Genomic DNA, 16,916 nt, shown 5'->3' with positions numbered 1-16,916 from the left:
GGAATCCATACTTTGGTAGTCTTTAATTTTTATATCAGTCGTCATGAAGTGGATAATCTCGGTTCTTAATTTCGGTTTTTACAAAGTTCTGAATCAGATGTGAGAATGGTGATAAGTATGATATCGATATAAGCTGCACATTTATTCTTCTTTACACATCACCCCTACCCTCTAACCCTGGAATCTTCCAAGTTTGGAAGGATCTGACTCTGAACGAAGAGTTCGGACCCGTGTGTCGTGCGTGCCCTTGGCATTCGTGGCGATGGTAAGCGCACGTACAAGAAGATGGAAATTGGGTACTATAGCTGGATTGATACCAATTCATTCCCTTGTAAGTACGTTACAGTAAAAAAAACACCCAACGCCTGTTTGTATCAATGGCATATTGGAAAGCCGAAGACGAATTTTGGACCTTAAACCAGTGAAAAGCAAGATATTCACTACTCATAACCTCTGGTGGTAACTCTTAATTGTACATTCCGCAGCATCTCTCAGCACCTGGGCAGCAGATCATAGCCCATGAAATGCCGATATTGCGCCCAAATGGTGCGGCGTTGTCCTCGACAAATGGTCAACAAGGAGGACTCGGATAGAACGACTTCGTGACGGGGTAGTGGGATCTCAATATCCCTATTTTATAATAATAATCACTAGGGGTACTCATGAGTCAACCATAACTAGTGATACTGGGGATATGTCAATCAGTAGACCATCGAAGTCTCTAACGAGCTGGTTCACAGTCTGAAAACAAAAAATACTATTATGATCTCACCGGGGCCGGTTATACGTGTCTCATACTGGGAATTTCGGAGGGCTTTTGACGGCTGAATATATAGATCGTTAAGCAAAGGGCCCGGGGCTGGATAGTCTATGTCCAAGGTTGGAGCTGAGGGAGATCAAAATACTATGCCTTTAATGAAATAAGCATTGTGCAAAGATTTAATGAAAAAGGTCTATACATGAAACTCTTGATCTTTCATATAAACATCTTGCATGAAAACATAACAACTTTGACCGGAACGCCAACCGCGAATGGGCAGAATGTAGCGAATATAAAACACACACGAAGGCAGAACACTGCAGCCATGTACAAACCTATTTCTCCTTGCTCTTGTCCTTCTTTTTAGACTTGGACTTTGTTTTCGCCTTCTTTTCCTTTTCCGGCTCGGGCTCTGACTCTGACCCCGCCTCGATATCAATCATGGAAACCTCCGTTACGGCCGATGCAGGTGGTTCACTGGTCACAGGAATAATCCGTGTGGTCTGCTTAGCTGAAGAGAGGAAAGAAGGTGGCAATGAGTGGCCCTTAGTCTCAGCTTGAACCAGCTTCTCCTCGTCCTCGAGTGATAGCATAGTTCCTTCGATACTCAAAAAGCCGCGGTCTCGCTCCGAACCCGGAATCACATCGACGTCTACAACGCGGAAGTGCACAATACCACGCACGTGGTGGCCTGACACGGAATGGAAGCGACCTGTAGAGGCTTCCTCCTCTTCCTCGCCCTCTAGATCAATCTCATCTGCAGCTAACGAGGCAGGCTGGAACTGTTCCTTCTCGGCGTTGAAGCCTGGTGGTGTCAGTGAATTACCCGACTCATCATCTGTAGTTGCGATGTCCTTTCCAGCAGATTCTTCAACGGCTGGTCCATCATCTCCAGGTGGTACCCACGTCCAGTTTTTGGGGAGGCGCTTGCGCTCAATACCGACAGAGAATAGGTTGAAAACTACAGCGCCAAGGAAACCTTCTGACTGAACATTGACCCATCCCTGGAGATTCTGGCCGCGCTGGGGACGGAACACGAGGAAAGTAGCAGTCAAGTAGACGTAGAGCACACCGTACTCATCGGCAGACTTGGCCAACGTCAACGGCTGCGGGTTCTGGTCGGCGGATTTAGGATTTTTGGATGGTGGATGACTGGAAATCGAGGCATTCGAATAAGCCATCACCACACCCTTCAATGGTGGGTAGTAAGTCAGGAGCATAGGCGAGAGGTGCTCTGCTAGCAGCGAGGCTAGCGCATGGGTCGGGGAGATAGAGATGGGCGACAGCGGCAGGTAGAGAGTAGCGGTAGCAAGCGAAAATGGGGAATTGGGGTGTTCATTGGTGGCAGGTGCCGAGGCCTTGATCGAGTGTTCTTTTTTGTTTTTCTTGTCGGCCTTGTCGGTTTGCTTGCGCTTCTTTGTCGGCGATGAAGCATCCTTGTGCTTGTGCTTGCGTTTGCGCTCGACTTCTGGGGTCACCACTGGTGAGCTATCGATTTCCATTGCGTCGACAGCCATATTGGATTAATTGAGCTCCTCTGTGGAGCCGGGAATTGGTTGTAATGATCGACTTTTTGATCTTTACCTCGAACGTCGAGAACTTTTTTTTTTCATTTTGCTACCCTGATATTGAAAGGCGGTGGAGTAGGCGGTGGCCGTAGTGGGTCTCACGCGCTTTGGGGGCTTTGGGGGCTTTGGGGGCTTTGGGGCCGCGAGACAGATATGATATCTTTGCCAGCTTGCTTGAAAAACATTCAATCATACTCTGTGCACTGGATCGTCTAAAACTAGATTCATGATGGTGCTGTCATCGTTACTCCCTTTAGTTGGATGGGCTATTCTTCCTAACGTGAGTTGAATGTTTGGAGGCGCATAATGCAGAGCTCCAACTGACTGCTTATAGTATGCCACATCTTTCATCCAAAGCCTCTACTACGGCGTGACAATCCGGGCTGGAGAGCCTCGTCCCTTGCCCAAAACACTGCAGTATGAGCGCCACCGCCGCCGTATTTTTATCTTCGTGATAGTCGCCTACCTCCTCTATACCCTCTACGACAGCTTTCATAAGGTTCAAGTTGCTGGCGACTATTACAAGGCGCTAGGTGTGTCACCTCTGGCTGACGAACGTACCATCAAGTCTCGATTTCGGAGAATGGCTACCCAATACCATCCAGATAAAATAGGTGTCGATAGTGGATCAGAGGCCTACTTCATGTTCTTGCGACGGGCCCAGGAAACCCTGGTAGACCCAGTCAAGCGATTTGCATATGATCGATTTGGGCCGGACATGAACAATTGGGGCGAGCAGAAGACCATGCAGGACTTCTTGATGAAATCGTTCACCAAGACCATTCTCCCACAGTACGTCGTTGCGTTTGTGACCATGGTGGTACTGAATTGGTTTTGGTGGGTAAACTGGGGCCGCTACGTGAGTTTTCATCCTGCCCTGATTTTGACATACATAATGACCCAGTGACATAGTGGCGCTTCTATACCTTTGCAGCCCTGATCACCCTTGAGCTCGCTCTCATCACACACCCGCAGGCTGTATTCATGCCATTCTCTTACATCCCTTCTCCGTTGCGCGCCTGGCTACCTGAACAAACTTTCTACCTCCTGCCGTTCCAAGTGTTGACTTTGGCGCGACAAGCATCCATCGGCCTACATATCTTTATCTCGCAGGTTGCCCCGCCCGTCCGTGAGACGCCCAACAGTGGCGACAAGCTCTCGGTGCAGACTATGCAGCGACTACAGCTGTTGGTGAATGCCTCACGTATGTCAGATATCGAGGCAACACGGATGCTGCAACTCAGCCAGGCGCCGTTCCGCGGTGATCGTGAAAGCGTAAAGGCCCTACGACGAGGGATGACGGAAGGACTTATCCTCGGTGGCGTGCGGTCAAGTCCAGAGGTGCAGCGTGCAGTAGAACAAGTCTTACAACGACGCAAGGCTGAGAGGGAGGGCTCAATATAATATCATTTGTGGGCACATAGATAACACAAATCAATTGTATCATGCATTAAAACTAACGCGTAATATCTGTTCTGGTTTGGTATGGTGTACTATGACATCCGGTAGGCCGCGTTAAGTGGTTTTTATTTTTTCCCCCTGCTTCTCTCATCATCCCCCTATAGGAATGGACGAGGCGTATGGCGTGAAACAAAAGTCCTCAAGACTCGTGATAGATACGGATGATCCAGTCAGCCCATTTACAGGCCACTAGTTGAACTAGCTGTCATGATCCTGAGCCACTTTCGGGACGCAGCGGAGTAGACTGGAATGAGATCCATCAACGGGTTAGGGTTGCGGCGATCGTGTAATTCGGAATTCGGAATGTTTGAGAGATTGCATGGTAACGAGGTTCAGTATTATTACAGCTAAATCTTGTAACCTACTCTACCTCAATACTAGTCCACTCAATATGGAATTTACGATGATAAAGAGACGAAGGTCTATATAAATAGTACTGTATTTTCTAGATCGGGGCGAAAATATGTATTGGTATTGTAACAGGAGTGTCGGGGTACTGACGAAAGAGGAAATATTGAGTAATAAATGGTAATACCGGGTTTTAGTGACGCGAGGCCCATCACCTCCAGCTTCTCCTGTGTTTCTCTCACGAAAGAAAACCTTCTACTCAGCAAAATTAAACGAAATGAAATCCACTGACTTCGATCCCTTTTCCCCTTCCCCCACTTCATCCCTCTTTCCATCTTTACCTCCTTCCCCATCCCACTTCAACCTCATCTCGTCTCTCTCATCTATTCCATCTACTCCATCTATTCCATCCATTCTCAGCTTTTGCCTCAGAACCAAAGGACCTGAAAGCCACCGGGCGGTGGAAACAACCAAACACGTTACGCCCCTGTATCATCCCTATCATCTCCGTCTTCCCTAATCCGTCTTTCCCCCCAATTCTCATTGAAAAAAAAAAAAAGAGGCGATCTTCAACTCGTCTATAGTCTATATTCATCATGGCTGCCGGTACTACAGCCAACGGTCGCTCAAATAGAGCTAGTGCCTCCAAGAAAGAACTCAACACCCTAGTGGTGACTTTGAAGCTGTCTCCAGACCTGTTACAGCGATTTATCACCAAGCCTCTCGACACAAAGACTTCCAGCAAAACCAATCCCGTCAAGAGTCAGGAACGCTCGTCGCCTGCCTCGTCCACCGGAATCCCTGCGGTCCGACCTTCCTCGGCTGATAATGCATCTGATTTGGATACGACCTCGACTCCAGCCACCGGGGCAAATTCCAGCGATACCCCACGACGGAAGGGAGTTCCTGGCCCGAAACCCGGAAACAAACGAACAAATGCTCAGACAGAATCATCTACTCCTCGATCAAGGGGCAGACCCGGCCCCAAGAAGAAAACTCGATTGTAAGTTCATCGGAATTATTCCCTATCAGCTAAGATGATAAGCTAACAACATAACAGGGAGGAGGGTGCTGAAGTCGTCCCGAAAGTGTCAGCTGCCCACCGACTTGGACCCAAGGCCAACACCGGTGCCATCAATGCTGGTCTACGTGCTTTAGATCGAACAGGCGCCCCATGTCGTAAATGGGAACGTCAGTCTCTCAAACTACGCAGCTTCACCGGCGTTGCCTGGAAGCTGCCATCTTGGCGCACTCCTAGCCTAGTCATTGTTGGATCTGACGAAGCTAAGGGTGCCGTTGCCCTTGAGAGCATTGATAGTGATAATAAGCACACACTGGCTCCACCTGGCACTGAAACTCTCAACGGCAGCAGTGCTGTTCCAAGCGAGAAGAGTAATTCCGGTGGGGATATCACCCCAGCCCCGTCCCACATGGTCGAGGCCTCTTCGCCAGCTGTTACTATGGTCGCTTAAGTGACAGTAACATCTGTAAATTAGAACCTTCTGAACTCTCTCTTGTCTTTTTCCCCCCTTTCTTCTCGTTCTTACGATCATACCTTCTGTGGGATTCTTGGCTTTGGCGTTGGGGAAATGGAAAGGAATACGGTATGGGCATGGGATTTGCGCATATGGCTGATAGGAACCTTGGAATCGGGCTGTTTTGGGCATCTTTTATGTATCATATTTAATTCGGGCCTCTCTATCTTGCTTATTTGATGGTATCAACTTGGGACTTTGTTCCGGATTGACTTGAAATACCACTTCTTTGACGGCTAATTATATCGTACTTAGTACTTTTAAAGTATACTACTATAATTCATCCATGAGTCCATAGGTGCAAGAACCATGTCTGGTCTCTGTAAGATCAAGTACATAGATACCCAAAGTGATACTCGAGATAGTACAAAGAATCTTGTACTTCCATAAGCATCGGAGGGGTTGTTACAATCCCCTCATTTCCTATTTTTACCCTAGGCCCCGCACAGATGACAGATTTATTGACATCTTACCTGGTATCTGTTTCATTCTACTCTGATTCCGTAGAATATGAACTCTTACCGTACTCGGTTAGTTACTACTACTCTTCGCTGTTTTCGGTCATCAGATGACAGATGTGACCCATCACACAACATCAAGAGACAAGGAAATCCGGAAAACGAGAAATAAAAATAAAAAGGAATTCAAGTGGTGATATCGTGGGGTTGGGTGACCCGCCATGACAGATCCTTTCCCCAGAGGTGGAGCGAGAGCTCCAACGTATGGCTTCTCCGGTCCACGCCGTTACTCATATGCTTCTGTCGTCTCCGGCAACACATTAGTTTCCCCCACATCTACCTCAACCTCACTTGCACATCTTCTTAACCATCAACCTCCTTCTCCACCACAGCTTGATAGTCGTCTTCTCTACCGAACCCAGTCTGGCTTGGATGCTCCAGACATGCATCCAAACTCCACCATGAGGTCAACTTCAATTCAAGACCCCCTGCCTCACTATTCTCGCATGTATGCGGGAAACTATTACCAGACAGATTCATCAGGTCCCCTTCATCCCTCCTACTTGGATCCTTCATATTTCACCCCGTCCTACCTCCTCAATTCCCGATACATCTCTCGTCGTGACGCTGCTCATAGAGCCAGGATACTAAACGCCGAAGTGCTCGAAGCCTCCTCATCCCACTCCACTTTAAATCCACCTATCTCCGCACAATTAAATGGCCACCACCCTCACGTCTCCACGACTCATCGAGGGATGACCTATGATATCATCGAGAAAGAGGTCTCAACCACCACCGATCAGGTTTTGCCGCTACCCACGCAATGGAGCTCTACGGACAAATATGGCGCCTTGGAGGTTTCAAATCATGGCACAGAGGTGCGCTACTCTGGCCCAACAGACAAACATGACCACGAAGCTGCCTCCTTACGTACCAACAACCCTATGCCGCCCCAATGCGGGATCTACTACTATGAGATTACGATTGAGTCAAAGCCAAAGGACGGGTATGTAAACGAGAGTGTGACGGATTTGTTGCTGTAGACACCCCCAATTCTGACACGAGCAAACAACTAGCATGATCGCAATCGGCTTCTCGAATAGTAAGGCTTCTGTTGAGCGCCTTCCCGGCTGGGAACAGGAATCCTGGGGCTACCATGGCGATGATGGCAAGTCATTTTTTGGCGAAGTTCAAGGTCAAGGCCGTAATTACGGACCGACGTTTGGACTTGGTGATATCGTTGGTTGTGGAGTCAATTTCTCCAATGGGACTGGCTTTTTTACCAAGAATGGTGTCTTCCTCGGTGAGATGTCCTTTTTGAAAACTACGACTAGGGCGGATCAAGCTGAAGGACCAGGCATTGCTTTTCACGATTTACGCAATGTGAAGCTTTATCCTTCCGTTGGTATGAAGAAGCAACGAATCGTCGCTTTGAAGACCAATTTTGGACAGGAACCGTTCTTGTTTGATATTGATGGCATGGTGAACGTACGTCACAAATGATACCGACCTGTCAATTTGCAAATATACTCACATCATACACAGAAAAAGAAATATAAGGTACATGCGCAAATTAACGCCACTTCTGCCGACAGCCTACAGCCAGGGCTAAGCGAGAGCGGTCTTTTGCAAGAACTGGTGGCCCAGTATCTTGCACATGAGGGTTACGATAAAGCTGCTCGCGAGTTTGCCACTGAGATAGCGACAGAGAATGCCGCTTTGAATGACGGATATACCAAGCCAGTGAATCCCTCCGGGCTGAAGAAGGATCTGGCCGATATTAATCGAAACAGTAGGACCTAGTGACAACCAATACTGGACTTTGCATATCTAACAATATTGCCAGAAATTCGCTCCGCAATTCTCGATGGCAACATTGATCAGGCTCTCAAAAGCACCAAAGCCTACTTTCCCAAAGTACTTGGAAGCCACCCAAAAATTCACTTTCACCTCCGGTGTCGTAAATTTCTGGAGATGATGCGCCGAGCAAACGATTTATCTCCAGAGAAACATTCTGTCACAGCTTCGAACCAACCACAGTCAACATCACCGGAAGTTTTCGATCAAGAAATGGAACTTGATGGCGACGGCGACGGCGACGGTTGGGAAGGAATGGATACCGAAGAATCTGACACCCGCTCACAATTCAACGAGGCCATGGCCGAGGTTCTCAAGTATGGTCAAAAACTTCAACTCGACTACCCATCCGATGAAAATGGCGGTGACAAGAAATTCCTGAAAGCTATCTTCTCACTTGTTGCATATCCTGACCCTGAAAAGTCCATGCATGGACATCATCTCTCTTCAAAGGGACGAACACTCGTTGCAGAGGAGTTGAACTCGGCAATCTTAGGTATTTGTTACTCACCATTACCTTAGAATGGCTACTAACGAAATTTAGTTTCCCTAGGACGATCATCAACTTCCGCTCTAGAGCGGCTCTATAAACAAACGGAGGCACTTGTCAACGAGATCAGTGAAGACGGTGGCGCTGGGTCTTTCATTGATACTCGGGCTTACTCTTCTCTTTGAATTGAACGCTGCGCGTTTTTTTAACATCCTATATATAGTTTCATATCCCTTGGTATGTTGCTACTTATTCAGCCAATATGGCTTCACGCATATTTCTCTGCTCTGTCTGCGTTGATGATGGAGTTACCAGGCTACTTTATTTAAATCATTTTCTGCTAGTCAGTGTGCCTGTGGGTCTCCCCCCTGATTCTCATCTCATTTGAGGCAACGATCTGGTTTTTTTTTCTCACTAAGTATATTTTCCTCATTCTTCACTCCTTAATTCGTTTTTTCGCTCCTGAATTGGATATTGTGTCGGGAAATGCATGTCCTAGAAACCTGATATAGGGTTGCAGTTGTAAATCTACTTGGAAGTGATAATATTGGGTCAATACTTGAACTCCTTAGTAAAATTGAAAATCACCCACCCATAAAAAGCAGTTTATTGTCACTAGTACAAGTGACTAACTTCAAGACACGGGTGGGTTCTGAAATGTGATTTTCATGCTCTCCCAGCCACCAACTAGGCGCTATGGCTTGGGGAAGATCCCCTATCAGCCCCAATTATCCGGCATGACGTGGGCATACTGGAATTTCAATAATAGAACCCTTTTTAACTGAAAAAGGGACAATTCATTTCTTATCCCCTATACCTGTGATCACCCCTAAATTACGCCTCTCATTCTATACTATTCCTGTCCAAAGCTATACTCCATTTCGAAATTTTGACAATTTTGACTAAGCAACTCTGTCAGCTGACTTGCTCCGCTTTCTTGCACGGATGACCTGTACGCGGCATCCCACTGCAGTCTCTTCGACTGTATACAAGCGATAGCTCGCACCTTCACGGATGATCAGTCCCCTCGCCATCAGCTCCCAGAAGGGGCCACATTCTTACTATGGATTCCCACCCGCATAGCTCGGATCCTGACTCGGATGATTATATGCCCAGCATTCCAACACATTCTAGAGAGCCAGCCACACTGCGGTGTTGCTGTGCTCGTAATGACTGTGCTATACTCGAGCATAACAGTGTTGCCCTTGAGGCCATGGAGAAAGATCTTGCAACAGCAGCAAGATTAGGGCAGGTACGTGGTTTTTATTTTATACTTGGTCGCGTCGCATTTCCTTAAAGCGAAGATAGACGATGTGCATGAATATTTGCGATCCATCATTTTGCCTTGTCATTCTCCACCTATTGATTGTATTTGCTTTTTTGGTTGCTTTTCTCACATAGTTCCCTGTGCCTCATTCTGTACCTGCTTCCGTTTTTACCTTTCACTCCCATACTTTTTGCCTTTTCATCTCGTGCCTTCGTCCTATGGAATCCTCCCCCGCATTGAGGTCTCTCATCCTCTCTCGTTGCTCAGGCGTCCGTCATGGCTTTACCTTTTCACGACTATTCTGTTGAGGCAGAATGTCAAGGCGCTCCCTCATCGCTGACATTTGCTCTACAGGCTTTACTCCACCGCCATGAAAGTTACGTTTCCCAAGCCGAAGAGGACCGCCAACTACTAGCTGCCAGTATTGAAGCTCTCGAGCTTGAAAAGTCTCAAGTCCAAATTGAAAATATGCGTATCGTCGAGGAGAATCACAGTCTGCTGGAGCAGCTGGAAACCATAAATAAAACCGCCTCTGAGTCCGACGACCGTATCCACTCGCTCACTCAGACCTTGGCAAGAACCGAGGAAGAGTTGCGACATTTGAATGCTGCTTCGGTCCGAGCTGCAGAGCTTGAAGATCAGTTGAATCAGATGGAGGCTGAGCATTTGAGAATTCAAGAGCGCTTGGAGGCTACAGAGGAGGATGAGCGAGCTGCGGTGAATCGATGGAGGAGCACCGAGAATAGGCTACGCGATCTAACTGATCAAGTTGAACATGTCGAGGCTGAGGGTCGCGAGGAACGTGCACGTCATGAGGAAATATTCCAGCGTATGGAGCGCAAGCGTCAGGTTGAGCGCGAGCTGGACCATGCAGCTGGACGTTTGAAGGGAGCTGCAGCTGCCTCAGAAATTACCCACAACCCCAGGACTCACGTTGTTTCGCGCTTCGTTAAGGATATTTTGCAAGATAATGCCAATCTTCAAGTCGGTATCATGGAGCTGCGCCAAATGCTTGATAGCTCTAATTATGAGGTTCAAAACTTGCGAGAACAAGTCATGTGCGATCAACCTCTGCCTGGCGTCGATGATGAGAATGAACATGTCCTCGAGCCAATTTCAAGTTCGACTCTCAGCGAGGAACTTCACTCAAGAGACCGAGTGTCTCAAGAATTCCACATCCACCACCATTTCCACACGTCTAGTCCGAAGAAGGACAAGGGCCCATGGACTCGTCGGGTGAAAAAGAAGAGACCCGCTGTTGGGAATACTATCCCTTTGAATCTCTCTATGCGAAATCCACCATTGTCACGAAATAACATGCATCGCTCTCAGCCCTCCGGCTCTTCTATGAACACGATACTATCTCAAACTTCAGTCTCGATCCCACCCTCTTCTCGCCGCTGGTCAGCGCAATCCTCCACATTTGATTCCAGAGCTAGTTCCCCCCAGTCTGCTTTCCGTACATCTTCGATCTTTGATCGTATGGATGTCACGGGTTATTCCCAGGCTACGAGCCCCGACAGCACCGTGTTCACGTCTCCTATGACTGGCGTCAAAGCGTTAGATCGCGATTCGCGATCTATGGGCGACTACGAAGAACAATATGATCGATCGGCCTTCTCGGACATGTACGAAGGCATTCCATCACATGCCGCTATTCCAGAGGAGTCAGAAGCTTCACCATCTGGGTACTACTTACATTCTGCCGCACGCGATTCAACACAAACTAATGAATCGAACATTTTCGGCATCCATACGCCGTACAAGTCTCTACGCAAGTCCTCTTCGCATGACAGCCTATTGTCAATTGCAGGGATGGATATTCACACTCCGACAAATCGTTACTCAAGCATGGGTGACTGGCATTCAGGCATACCCATTCCCAGACGCCTCATGGCCCCGAGCGTTGAATTGGCTTCAACACCGCCAATCATTTCAACAGCTACCATCACAGCAAATCTTGCCAGGAGATCCGAACAGTCCTCCCGCTCTCTTCTAGCATCTATGGCTGCAAGCAGTATTCCCTCAGAGTTCACATCTGCCATCTCTCCAGACAGTGCCAGCATCAGCACCAGCTCCACCGCAACTCCAACGCCCAACAAGAAGACATTACGACGCCGAATGGGCGGCTGGGTCATGGGTAAGTGGGGAGTTGCGCCCGTCTCAGAAGAAGATGATGCTGAGGATTCCACCACCCAATCTGAGCCACAAATACCAATTAAACCACCGAACTCAAAGACTTCGACACCTAAGAATACCCCGCGCCCACCTCCAGGATTCCGCCACCCAGGTGTGAACCAAAAGGGTCCTATAATGGGTTTCTACCCTCCGCCACAGGCTCCTATCTCCATCCATGCGGAAGACATTGATGAAGAACTTTTACGAGAGAGTCTGGCTGAGTAGACTGAACTCCTTTCGTCAGTTCACTCAATCTCCGATTACCTCTTATTTGTTGCCCACTCACTATCTACTTATTACTATTGTCAATACCCAGCATCTCGTCACATCTACTATTTCTTCTCTCTGTCATATATTACGCCTCGCATTGCGAGGAGCGGTCTCGTCCTTGGCACTTGATTTCGGTGCATCACACTCTTTTGGTGCTTTTTCTGGCCGCTAGAAGGTCAACTGGCAACGCTGGGCGTTGCAAATAAATGATACCCGATGAACTTTTTCCTTTTGGTTCACTCTCTATGGTCATAATATTTTATTTTTCATTTGCTCCTAGTTTATGAATACAAGACAATCGCCATGATTACCTCGTATCTAATTTAGCTCAGGTTCTAGTAAAACGACGAATATTAAGATTGATGATCCAGCAAGGTTATGCACGCTCTGAGCATATAATTTTTATAATGATTCTTCCGAAGTTCAATCGAATGCCTCTAGGGCCCAGTTTACGTGGCAGCTGGATCTTCGTTCAGCCCTCGAGATTCGATATGTCTTGATAGGAATACTAGTCGAATGGAAGAATCCAGATTGTTCATCAGCAGCTGTAGATTGGAATGGGATGCATTCAACCTTGAAGGAGTTCGTTTCTAGACCTGTTAGCTTCCTCTCACCTTTTTCTCTACGAGCAAATGAAGATTACAACTTACCGCATCCCGTCAGGAAGGTTTGGAATGTTTTCTCATTTCGCATAGTTGCTGAAATGATGAATTCTCCAACGTGGTAGTTGTCGAAGAGGTCGCGCACTGTTGATAAAAGGAGAGGGACAAGGTCGGTATCGTATATCTGACTGTGTAAGCCCAGCACAAGGAAAGGACCAAACTGAATGTGTAAGAAGGCCATACCAAATCAGCACCAAGTGCAATTTCAAACTCCGGTCTTTCACCTTCAACAATATGTTCCATTTCCTCAGTGACTTCCAAAGGTGTTCCCCAATTCCAAACAGCAGGATAGATAGGAATTTCCTCATTCGAGTCCCGATTCAAAATCGCACATTCACGAATATTATCAATCAACACCGGCTCTCGATCCGTAGATACAACAGTCCGCACACCAAGATGACGGGCACAAAATAGAGACAGAAATCCTGTTCCTGCGCCAAGTTCTATCACCCGTTTATTGCGGACGAGGGCTTCGCCTGCTTCTGTGGCGAGAAATGAGCCGAGATGAAGAGCTGCTTCCCATGTTCTGTTACCCGTTGTCCCGCCAGAGAGGATGAGACCTCGTGATTCGATGGTGGTTACCGTTCGGTCTGAAGTGGTGGTAGAGGAGGTGAGCGGAGCAGTGTATTTGACGTGGGAGAGTTGCTGAGCTTGTTGGAGGGCGCTGGGTTTTGGCTGGGCGAGTAGGCTACCCAAGGATGTCATGAGATCGTCTAGGATTTCCTATTCGGTGGAGATAATATAAGAGACTGAAATTAAATGTATAGGATATGTATAGATCGACTAGTCTCGATTGAACATGATTGAAGTGAGTTTCTGACATACATCTTCCTCAGGATCCTTGACAGAGCTTTCAATTCGCGCGATAATCTCTTTCAATACTCGCGTTCGGTATGTAGCCGGTGGTAGATTGAGGGACTCGTCAAACATGCGCTCATATAATGCGGTTTGAACATTTTGCTGGATGAGAACTTCTCCTGGAGGTATAAACAGAGCTGGCACTTCGACCAGCTGGAAGTACTGAGCACATAAAGTGCGAATTGTCTCCATCGTTAGAAAAACTGACCCACTGGCAAGCTGTAATCCGTAAATCTGAGATTTGAGATTCCAGCCCTGATTTTCCACTATCTCTTATCGATAAGAAAGATGGCAACTTTCGATAAGCAGATACGCATCCACCTGAGTCATCATACCCCGTGACCAAGCCCTAAAAAGGATTAGCTTAATACTAGCCGAGACGCACCGCACGAAAATTGAAAGTCGACTATCCACACTCATTCCCTCTTGCATCACCAACCACCAGCAAAATGGCCGACACCCCCGTTACCCTGCGGACTCGCAAGTTCATCCGCAACCCTCTGCTGGCCCGCAAGCAGATGGTCGTGTAAGAACCCCTTTTCCTTTTGTCTCGAGCCCGTGAAGAACCCCCACAGAATTGCAAGCAATGGAAGGAAATTGAAGGAAGGCGAATTATCGACAATTTCGCGCATATATCTCAAGAACACCAACGCAACAACAAGCACAACACCGCGCTATTATTTTCGTCGAGAATATTTATACAAACTACTGGGGGATCTGAGAGAATCGGGAATCACACAAAAATTCTAGGAACGACTCGACTGACTTCTTCCTGCTATTAGTGATGTCCTCCACCCCAACCGCCCTAACGTCTCCAAGGACGAGCTCCGTGAGAAGCTGGCCGACCTCTACAAGTCCAACAAGGACCAGGTCTCCGTTTTCGGGTTCCGCACACAGTACGGTGGTGGCAAGTCCACCGGCTTTGCTCTTGTCTACGACTCCGGCGAGGCCCTGAAGAAGTTCGAGCCCCACTACCGTCTCGTCCGCATCGGTGCCGCCAGCAAGATCGAGAAGGCCAGCCGACAGCAGCGTATGTTTTTACGACCCCCCACAACTCGACCTGAACAATTTCAACTAACACCCCTTCCTTTCTACAGGCAAGCAACGGAAGAACCGCTCCAAGAAGTTCCGCGGTGTCGCCAAGGTCAAGGGCCCCAAAAAGTCCAAGAACTAAACGTCTCGCTTCTCCTGATTCAACATGGACCGGTGAACTGCATTGCGCGATGGATGCAACGTTTCGTGGTCTGGTGGTTCTGGTTTTGATGTGTGGACGTGTGACGGGGATGGTATCGGCGTCATGGTATCTTCATTGACAATATCATCGATTTCACGAACATTCTACTCCACGATAATTTGGATAGAAACCGTAGCCGAGGATGTTTTCTTTCATGGATGCGTTTCGCTTTAAAAAAAGAATAAAAGGGGAAAATGTCGACTGTTTTTTGCTGTCTGTGGCAAATTCCCCTTTGTCGTGGTCTTGGTCTTGGATCACAGCGAACCTGATGATCCTCCTTTTTTTACCTTTCACAAAAAAGGCGTTGTTTCTTTCCATATTGGTTTGGATCATCAGCTTCGAATCAAAACAAGGGATATGATAACCCGGGCTTCGGCTGTTGTTCCGGTTATGAATTACATATTTTTACTGTTTCTGTTCAGCTGCTTCCAAAGTGTAGCCCGTAGAATCCTGTTCACTTGGTCCTGGTATCTTGTGGCTTTCTACAAGTCCCACCCAAAATCCGGGGTTACAAGATTTATACTTGATCTCACCCCCCTCAGTCCAACCAAGGACAGTCACACCAAGCACAGAGTACCAAGCACAGAGTACAGAGTACGTACAGCCCATCCGGATACTATCCCACGGCCACGCAAACTCAACAAGATTTCGGGGAATCGGACCAGCTGAAAGAAATAATCACCCTCCATTCGTAGCATAACACCATCAACACCCCCCCCCCCCCCCCCCCCCAAAGCGCTAGATCTCGAATCCATGCATCCGACGCACGGCCCTGACCAGGATGAAAGCTTGGGCGGAGAGAAAAGAGCTGAAAGATGTACATCATAGTCTTTAGACTAAGGACGAGCCATGAAGATGCAGGGTCATCTTGCAACTGAAGGTGTGATGATGAGTTTGTGCGGGAGATTACACAGTGAAGCTAGAGTGATTGACCGGTTGTCCCAATCTGTAATTTTAGTTCTAGATTAGGAGGAAGCTATTTTGTTAAGCTCATGCCTCATCTGATATCCTGTCCTTTTGTGTACCAGTTTTGAGTTTCAGGCTTTCCATTTCAATTCCCATTTCCACACATAGTTGTACTCTCTACTTGAAGGGAGTGATTTCTTATGTAACATTGCAGGTTAAGGTCCTCCCCTTTCTAGCTTAGAGAGCGTTGACGTTAATAACACAGATCATCAAGAGATCAACACGGGAAGGATGGCTCAAGTCAAGTGTAACGGTACAGCATAAAGCATGATTAGAATATGAAATTAAGTACGTAGGTAGCTATACCATAAGTGAAATTAAGAAAGACGGATGCTTGAGCCATGATAGGATAAGATCATCATTCGAACCAGCAGGTAGCATAAGAAAGCTATGAACGTACAACAAAATGCCTCCCATTAATAGATAGGTACTAGACAATAATCAAACCCCCACCAGAAAATATAGAGCCTTTCATCAGAAGAGAAGGAAAAAAGTAAACAGATCAGAATTTGTTCGAAGCTAGACACTGTCGTTGACAGGTTCAACATAATTTTACCAAAGTGAAAAGACAAACCCAAGGATATCAAAAGCACAAAAGGAGCAGGCCGTGCATCCTGTAGAAAGCAAACCCAAAGTCAAGGGGAAACAAGAAAAAGGAATTGCAAGTACAACATGGGAATAGATACAAAATGATAAGTACCATGACATACTGCAGACAGTAACCTCCACACACATGCCACACAAGCTGAGGGTATTAAGCATCTCCAGTACTCCACATGAGGAAGTGGAGATGGAAATGAGAATGAGAATGAGAATGAAAAGGGAGATCAGAGAGGAAGAAAGGCCTGGAATGGAAAGATCCAAGAATGACAGACAGCACATGCAGAGAAAAAAACACAGAATAGTAATAATAGTAAGGGTCAGAGCATCAAGATTCAGTTGAAAAAGTGCCGTAAATAGTGCCGTAAATATGGCCGTAGGGGCATCAAAGGGTAGATATGATA

The 16,916-nt window shown here is 47.3% G+C and overlaps 8 protein-coding genes across 8 annotated transcripts; 5 read left to right on the top strand and 3 right to left on the bottom strand.

Annotated features, from left to right (window-relative positions):
• Positions 1-1,095: 1,095 nt before the first annotated feature.
• N7495_007261 (DNA-directed RNA polymerase I subunit RPA43) lies at positions 1,096-2,277 on the bottom strand (the record flags this gene model as incomplete). The annotated part of the gene is made up of 1 exon (XM_057209912.1): positions 1,096-2,277. The coding sequence occupies one exon, from the start codon at positions 2,275-2,277 to the stop codon at positions 1,096-1,098; it is 1,182 nt and encodes a 393-aa protein (XP_057063686.1).
• A 280-nt stretch (positions 2,278-2,557) lies between these two features.
• N7495_007260 (J domain-containing protein) lies at positions 2,558-3,732 on the top strand (the record flags this gene model as incomplete). The annotated part of the gene is made up of 3 exons (XM_057209911.1): positions 2,558-2,608; positions 2,663-3,187; positions 3,241-3,732. 3 exons carry the CDS (start codon positions 2,558-2,560, stop codon positions 3,730-3,732), a joined length of 1,068 nt encoding a protein of 355 aa, XP_057063685.1.
• A 1,001-nt stretch (positions 3,733-4,733) lies between these two features.
• Positions 4,734-5,609, top strand: N7495_007259 (uncharacterized protein; the record flags this gene model as incomplete). The annotated part of the gene is made up of 2 exons (XM_057209910.1): positions 4,734-5,140; positions 5,198-5,609. The coding sequence occupies 2 exons, from the start codon at positions 4,734-4,736 to the stop codon at positions 5,607-5,609; spliced, it is 819 nt and encodes a 272-aa protein (XP_057063684.1).
• Positions 5,610-6,351: 742 nt separating this feature from the next.
• On the top strand, positions 6,352-8,662 carry N7495_007258 (uncharacterized protein; the record flags this gene model as incomplete). Its single annotated transcript, XM_057209909.1, has 5 exons — positions 6,352-7,136; positions 7,207-7,618; positions 7,676-7,922; positions 7,977-8,483; positions 8,532-8,662. The coding sequence occupies 5 exons, from the start codon at positions 6,352-6,354 to the stop codon at positions 8,660-8,662; spliced, it is 2,082 nt and encodes a 693-aa protein (XP_057063683.1).
• An 878-nt stretch (positions 8,663-9,540) lies between these two features.
• On the top strand, positions 9,541-12,147 carry N7495_007257 (uncharacterized protein; the record flags this gene model as incomplete). Its single annotated transcript, XM_057209908.1, has 2 exons — positions 9,541-9,729; positions 10,099-12,147. 2 exons carry the CDS (start codon positions 9,541-9,543, stop codon positions 12,145-12,147), a joined length of 2,238 nt encoding a protein of 745 aa, XP_057063682.1.
• A 468-nt stretch (positions 12,148-12,615) lies between these two features.
• On the bottom strand, positions 12,616-13,904 carry N7495_007256 (protein-lysine N-methyltransferase; the record flags this gene model as incomplete). The annotated part of the gene is made up of 4 exons (XM_057209907.1): positions 12,616-12,782; positions 12,843-12,978; positions 13,038-13,577; positions 13,680-13,904. 4 exons carry the CDS (start codon positions 13,902-13,904, stop codon positions 12,616-12,618), a joined length of 1,068 nt encoding a protein of 355 aa, XP_057063681.1.
• A 257-nt stretch (positions 13,905-14,161) lies between these two features.
• On the top strand, positions 14,162-14,886 carry N7495_007255 (40S ribosomal protein eS24; the record flags this gene model as incomplete). Its single annotated transcript, XM_057209906.1, has 3 exons — positions 14,162-14,238; positions 14,495-14,742; positions 14,810-14,886. 3 exons carry the CDS (start codon positions 14,162-14,164, stop codon positions 14,884-14,886), a joined length of 402 nt encoding a protein of 133 aa, XP_057063680.1.
• A 465-nt stretch (positions 14,887-15,351) lies between these two features.
• N7495_007254 (uncharacterized protein) lies at positions 15,352-15,555 on the bottom strand (the record flags this gene model as incomplete). Its single annotated transcript, XM_057209905.1, has 1 exon — positions 15,352-15,555. The coding sequence occupies one exon, from the start codon at positions 15,553-15,555 to the stop codon at positions 15,352-15,354; it is 204 nt and encodes a 67-aa protein (XP_057063679.1).
• Between the last annotated feature and the right edge of the window lie 1,361 nt (positions 15,556-16,916).

This window comes from Penicillium taxi (assembly GCF_028828555.1).
Source record: "Penicillium taxi strain IBT 34144 chromosome Unknown utg000004l_segment0_segment0, whole genome shotgun sequence".
Taxonomy (NCBI): domain Eukaryota; kingdom Fungi; phylum Ascomycota; class Eurotiomycetes; order Eurotiales; family Aspergillaceae; genus Penicillium; species Penicillium taxi.
The sequence above is the reverse complement of the archived record's forward strand: the minus strand, read 5'-3'. Positions and strand labels throughout refer to the sequence as shown.